This window comes from Exophiala oligosperma, assembly GCF_000835515.1.
Source record: "Exophiala oligosperma strain CBS 72588 unplaced genomic scaffold supercont1.93, whole genome shotgun sequence".
Lineage (NCBI taxonomy): Eukaryota > Fungi > Ascomycota > Eurotiomycetes > Chaetothyriales > Herpotrichiellaceae > Exophiala > Exophiala oligosperma.
Genome location: NW_015622910.1, coordinates 1 through 7,221, shown reverse-complemented (window position 1 = coordinate 7,221; position 7,221 = coordinate 1). Strand labels below are relative to the sequence as shown.

Sequence of the window (7,221 nt, the reverse complement as noted above, 5' to 3'; positions counted from 1 at the left end):
GTCTTCAAAACGGTGGCGGCTAACACCAGAAGTTTGGCGCCTAGTCCCGTGGCGTAGGAGCAGTCCTGCATCGTCGTTGACCTCCCCAGAAGAGACTGCAGAATCGATTCGAGATTGTCTGGACGATAGCGGCCATCTCGAACATACCACTTCACCATTTTAGTGAGCCAAGAGACCAGAGGAATTTTGCTGGTTTTATCTTGTTCAAATGCCGCCTCCGCCAATTGCAACATCATCTGGATAGATTTGTCGACTGAGTCACCACGGTTCCACATGTTCAATGCGACAAAACTTCCTGTGACATTGTCAGCTTTCCTTGCCCTCCCCGAGGGTCAGACATATTCACCAGAGCTGACGGCACCTACCACTTTGAAAAACTTCTGAATCGGGATCGGGAGGCCAATTCGGTCCTGAAGTCTCCTCAGCACGGTTAGTGGGATGATAGCCCGAGTTCCGCCTCCGTCGATGCTGAGGATGCTCACTCCACTGGTCGGAGGCTTGACGGCCACCCTGATGTCTCGATCCCATGCACGCCTACAGAGAAAGCATGACGAGATTACATACGTCCATGGCCGACTGGATAGGGTTTGCCCGAAGATTTGGATACAGGTCTCGCAGAGACAGTGCCCACAGGGGAGTCGATACTGTGGTGTTCGCCGTATGCAGCATAGGCAAGTGGCCTCGCTGCAGATACGACTCCATCTGTCCACAAATTGTTGGAGTGTATGTAAATGTAGAGACGCACTGGGTACCTCTGTCCCAGAGACCAGTGAATCACAGTATTGCGACAACTTACCCTGGACGAGCTTGAGGACGGCCGAACGCAGGATAATATCCGACGAGCCCTCGAAGGATACCACCCGGTCACCAAGTGCTTCACGGAGAGCGTCCCGGTAAATCGACTGAAAGACTTGGACAGAGTCAAACACTGTGCCACGTTAACCCGCTGTTCTTCAATCTCATGAGTAATCACGGGCTCACACCCACAACTTACCATGGCAGTCCGGGGGGTAGCTATCCATCATCAGACTCGAGGCGATGACAGGCACCACAAAGTCGGTCAAATCTTGGGCGGTATTGCAAGTCCTCAAGAGGCTCGCCAGGTGCAGCGCATGGTCTTCCGCCAATGGGTTATGAGACCGAGAGGCTTTGATAAAATCAAACGGCTCCGAGCCCGAGGTGGAGAAGTGCTCACAGGCCGATTTGAAAAAGGCCGCAAAGTGGGTCAAAGAATACAAAGTACGGGTCTCACGTCTGAATTGCTCGGCTTTTCGGATACGCAAGAGAAGTCGATGCTTCAGGCGTTCCAAGGATCCTGGGGAACGAAATTTCTGAATGTGGGGAACGGCAACAACCTCGATGCATGAGAATAAAAGAGAGGGATCTTGGCTGGTCTCCTCATTCAACAAAAAGAGCAGGGCTTTTTGGGCTTCGGTTTCTGCCATTTGGGTCAGCGGGATTTTGTCAGTCACGATGACCACGGAAGGTCGGATGAAAGGTGTGGAGATAGGGACGGTCACGTCACGCAGCCAACCCGCCAACTGAGAAGCAACTCCTCGAAATCCTCCTAGGTCGGAGGCAAAGAAACAGAAAACATCAGTGAAGGGTAGAAGAAGTCGGCTGTAGATTGCTTGTTCGGTGCGTTGCATATGATGAGGCTCTGATCCACCTGGCACGGTACGCAGAGGCCATCTGCTTCCATCCTGGCAACGGTGGCGGTTCGGTGTGCGACGAATCCGCTTGCTACCGACTGCACCAGTGGCGATGAAGACAGGCCTTCTTGAATTGGGCGATTCAGGCACCACATGAAGGTCAACATCTCCAGTATAAGGTTTGCCCTTGAACAGGCGGGTTCGATGAATGTCGAAGAGCTTCTCGAGTGCGACAGATTTTGAATGTTGACCTACAAATACGATGAGGCTGGGAGAGGCATCATCAGGTTGTTCAAATCGAGAACTCAACATCTCCAATCTACCTGTTTCGATCAGAGACGTCTCATAGCCCTGCTCGCATATCCCGAGCCACGGATGATGGTTGCAAAGCTTCATGTTTATTATGTACTGTAATGTGCGAAGGTCGCTGATGAAGAGAAATAGTTGAAAGGAATAACATCTGGAAATAGGTTCTGACTTTATAGCGATATATTATACTCCGCAATCCAAGAATAGAATTTGCGAGATATCAATAGATACAAGAGGGCTATTCTTAGTCCGGCGGAAATTTTCCAGACCGGTCGCTTTACACATCCGCCGGCGAAGATCAATCGTCGAGAAAATCCTTGGCGATGGGACTATACATAGATGCCCTCTGATGCACACGAGGGAATTCAGGCGCAGATGTCCCTGAGAGTCGATTTTGAAGGTCGTGAGCCCACTTTTTGTCCAGTTCTGTAGTTTCATCCTCCAGCTGTTCAATACAAGCATTCAAAACGACATATGCTTCGAATGCTTCTCGCAGTAATTTAGTGATCGACTGCCACTTTTCTTTCCCGCGGTTGATGCTGTGTTCCAACCAGGCATTTTCCTCCAACAAGCTCTCGACAACGTCTGAGTCCACCGAGTTCTGAAGCTGGTCCACTTGATGAAGTAATGCGTCCACGTTGGGTGCGACTTTCAATGGACTCGGACTGTAAAGTTCCGTGACAGTTCCTGTTGTAGAACTCATCTTTGTATACAATAGAAGGACTCCTGCACAGTAGTTTTCTGATCCTAAGGTTGATGACAAAAAGGGTCGTCAAAGGTCGGCAATGCTCTCGTGTCCTTCACAGCCTGACGGTGCGAGAAGCCAACCAACACCGGATTATATAGACCACACTTGGCACCACACTGTTTCCGCCGAAGTGAGCCAAGACAATCGTACAGATCATGGGACTGTTCCCAGACAACGAGCGCTCAAGAAGTCGCCCCACAGCTGTATTTACCGTAGTACTTAACCCCGGCATAGAAGGTATGTGTTTGACGGACTTGATTAGGGCCAACATCAGAACATGTCCGCCCGCGATGCAATGGTCATTGAGGCGGACGCCATTCCACAGCGCTATAATGCCCTTGCTTTCCTATCATCTTGGCTGATTCACACCAGTTACCTGTTTCTCCCAGGCACGTTCACCTCTCTTGAGAAGCACCTCGATGACGGGAGCGGCCGAAGAGCGATTGAGGTGGTGAAAAATGTTCCACTACTCTGGCTGGCCGCAATATGCTGCATTGTTGGGACTGCCGGGCTGGGCTATCTATGGTGGACATGGAGTTCTAATCCGGTTTGGCTCATTCGAAATATGTTCTTGTGAGTGGCAGGCCCGAATGCAGTACACTGCAGCATACTCCTGAGACGGCTAATCATGAGCACTCTAGGCCAGAGACAGCCAGCTCGTTCCTTGGCTCATTAAACACGCTCATCAATGTCTACTCCGCACAAAATGGGTTTTGGTCACCAACGGCGGTCGTTGCCATGACCATCAACACCATATTTCTCGTGGGAATGCTGGGATCTTTGCTAATTTACAAGTATCAGCTCCATGTGATAGATCAATCGCATCTGGGTAGCTCTTCTCGATGGAATTTGCGACGCCGATGAGCTGTCACGGAGTTTTTCAGTGTTGTACAGTACAAGAACAAGAATTGAACACTATAAAAGCCACTCTCCATGTATTTCCAACCATGCAATACTACCTCCATGTCCTATTTGTGAACCGCATACTGTAATTCCCCGATTCTGAGCATATTTCTCACTCTTGGATTACTCCAAGCTCCCTCTTCTGGGCGCGTGTAACTCGTCGCTCTTTTTTCCCCCTCGAATCCACGTGCGTGGTGGATCTCGGTTCGCGACGGCCGTCGTCTCTGGCAGGAACCGCAGCATTCGCGCACGTATCAGCCTTGCTATGAAAGTAAAGACGTACAACAGGCTTCTTTCGGAGGGTATATCTCGACACACCAGGCGAGGCAACTCTGTCAGATTCCGACAACGGACAATGCTCCGAAAGACAACACCTTTGGCAACGATGACACCTAGGTCGCAATTGGCGAATGTTATCATTTCTTCCTCCATCAGATGTCATGTTGAAAGCTAGTGACTGACTTCGTAGGGATTTAAATAGTGTGTGCTTCGGCCGATACAATCGAAAGGTCAGACGATGAGTGCAGAGCCAAGTTGAAGGACGTGGTTCCAAGGTGTCGGTGGCGGCTTGATCCTGTGCAAAGGAAGAATATTTACGGGCGTGTTGAGCGATGAGAAACTGAAAGTATGACGAGATGGTGTATTCAGGTCCGGGACATAGAACTGGTTCTATATAGAGGCGCTTCAGAGATATTTTTGTGTTCGTGGGTCATGTCGCTATTTTTAGTCAATAGGGTGTGCTATCTTTATTCCTAGCCTCTCGGCGTCCATGTGTATGTTAGCCGTCTAGGTCTGTCTCTTTATGTTGCCTCATCATAGACTGTATCTGAAACACCCTGGAGCATGCTCAAGTCCTCTACTGGTCACCTAAGCTGTCATGACCTAGGCACACCACCTCCATAGCCATCACTCCTCCTTGTTACAATTTGGATATTCTTGAGGTGGCTTCGTTGCTGGCGTTCGAAAGTCTTCTGGCAAGGACCACTGAGGTACCGGATAACATTGATTCTGCATCAATGTCAATACCTTTCCAGGATCATGAATATGAGGTGATTGTCAAGTACTAGGGCTTGGTCTGAAAATGGTGGTTTACCGTCTTCCGCACAGCTCAAAATATACGACCGTCCGTTCTTCCGGATCAGAATGTGGACTTCAGCACGACATTGCTTGTGCAGGTTGTACCCACTCTTGAAGAGGCTTTTCTTGCGTCGATAGAATCGTGTTCGTTCACGTTTGGCATTTTGACGATCAATGTGTAAGCGAGACTCCGATCCCGACATTGTACTAGATGACTGCAATCTAGAGATTGGAAATTAGAAATTGCACAAAGAAAGCGAAGAAGGTTGGGGTCTGAATTCTGTCGTATCATATATACAACATCATGAGACAAAATGAGGCAAGTGCCCGCAATGGAGTAGCAAGGATCTAATTCATATTTCGGTCCAACCTGTTCCGGCCAATTCCAGTGACCTTCTTGTGATCTTCTTCTGCATGCGGCTGTCTCTAGAGGATGAATATGTCATCATATAAATTACATTATGGTGAGAGTGGAGCTTTCCACAGTGACCCCTCCGCACCATGATAATATAATGTGTTCTGCGTTACCTGAGGAGACCGCACTACAGCCAACCCACCGCCTATGAAGGATGAAAGTATTTTCTAAAGTGATTCCTAAACTCCGACAACAATCTGCGGCATCTGGCGAGCATACTGTCCGAATGGAAGAGAGAAAGCCTCCTTCTTCGATCGAATATGACCTGCCGACGCCACAGAATACCTCCGGTGAAGCCAAGCGTCACGGTCAGTGCTATCGCTTTCCTGAATTACAAGTGAATCGACACCATCTTCCGGAGATACAATCATGTCGAAACGACGACCCCGCCAGCATGGAGATTCGAGCTCTGGAGGAGTACAATCGGCAATTGAAAGCAGAAATGAGAAAATATTATAAACTACAAAGCATATCGCACAAGCTGCTTGAAGAGGTACGAGCTTCGACAAAACGACTCAAAGACGCCGTCCTCGAATTCCGACAAGCTCACAAACAAATTGAAGAACACTTCCGCAAGGAGGAAGACCTCCATGAAGCGGAGTTCTTAGGGAGTCACCAATTTTGAGAGCGACTTGGTGGAATACTGGAACCGTGTCTCTCCTCGGTCTATGCCTGTACAGCAGGAAGCGACATTATCTTGGACCAGCATTTGGGAAGATTTCTTGACGTACATCCTCCAGTATAGCTTCTGACGGTTGTATGAGCTCGTCCCATTCTTTCCGTTGGGAAGTTTTCTCTTCCGGATCTAAATCAATTTCTTTGTTTTGAACAACAGCCAGTTTGGACAACTGTTTGCTCTGTAAATCGAGGAGGGCTTCGGCTTCGTATAGTTGCATTTGATATTCGTCTATGTGACCTTCTTGCCGGTAGTGTGCTCTCTCCTGCCTCCTGGATTCGTATTCCTGTTTCTTCTGCCGGATTTCGGCGATTTCTTGACGATTATCGCCATTGAATCGACGTCCTGGACCTCTGTTGCCCTTAACCGCGTAGCGATATTCGAGATGGATTTTCATTTTAGGTACCTCAGTCGACTTTGTTCTAGTAACGGCCCAATTGTGCCTTGACGTTGTTGGGTAGGAAAGAGGAGACTGCAATAAGCACGAGAGTACGGCGACAGGATGCCATGGTCTAGACAATAATCGGACCGGTTTTATAGTGATGTTACAGCAGCAAAAGCAACAAAATCAGACTTGAGATAAAAGTTAGCTCCCTTGATGGTCTGGCTGTGATCCTTTTTGGGAAGGTCGCCTGAAGGCGCCAACTGAGTGAAAGACCTGATCACGTGACTCTACAATACCTGGTAAAGTTTGATTAGGACCTTGAGCATGTAAGGAGCAAATTTATCCTCAAAGGCTACTACTTGGCAGGATTGACTCCTGGAGATTTGGTATTGGTAGCGACACCGGCCTCTGCTCGCTCCGAGCCCAGGAGTTTGCTCCTCGTACATATCTGGGCTCTGGATAGATCCTCTCCTTGTCGCCAATTAAGAATAGGAATACTCTCCTCGGCCCGCTCCACTCCTTAAGAACGCCTGATACCGAGACGATATCTTGAGGAGAGATTACGTCCAAGGACGATTGCTACAGGACCAATCGTGTCCCTGCCATCCAGTTCTCCTCGTGATGCTCTCCTTGACGTAAGTCTGGCCTAGGTCAAAAAGATTGTTTTTATCTGGCTTGCCTCTTGGAACTTTCCTCGTCCGCCATGGCAAGCACGCTAGCGGAATCTAGTACTTGTTCATCGATATCTAGCTCTCTCTGAGGCACTAAGACAATTATGTTTGTTCCATCCGTAGTCACTGCCTCGAAACAATTGTCCGACGTCAAAAGATGCATGTTGGTGTCGAAAATCCGCAGTCCTTTTCGTATATTCTTCTTCGCCACCCGCATCACTTCTGATGGATCAGAAGGATCTACCCATATAGATTGCACATTTCGCCAAATATTGTTCTCTCTGATCTTGAAATGGATACATACCTGTTCCGGGGCTTCTTTAAGTACAATTTGCTGTTGCTCTCGGAGGTCTTGATCTTCTTTTTTCTCTCGCTCTTGGTCTTG

General features: G+C 48.6%; 2 protein-coding genes across 2 annotated transcripts; both read right to left on the bottom strand.

Annotated features, from left to right (window-relative positions):
• Positions 1–40: 40 nt before the first annotated feature.
• Positions 41–2,048, bottom strand: PV06_11882 (uncharacterized protein; the record flags this gene model as incomplete). The annotated part of the gene is made up of 4 exons (XM_016413628.1): positions 41–95; positions 148–295; positions 347–928; positions 995–2,048. The coding sequence occupies 4 exons, from the start codon at positions 2,046–2,048 to the stop codon at positions 41–43; spliced, it is 1,839 nt and encodes a 612-aa protein (XP_016255994.1).
• A 4,721-nt stretch (positions 2,049–6,769) lies between these two features.
• PV06_11881 (uncharacterized protein) lies at positions 6,770–7,198 on the bottom strand (the record flags this gene model as incomplete). The annotated part of the gene is made up of 1 exon (XM_016413627.1): positions 6,770–7,198. A coding segment is annotated over one exon (367 nt), but the record flags the coding sequence as incomplete, so codon positions are not given.
• Positions 7,199–7,221: the final 23 nt, after the last annotated feature.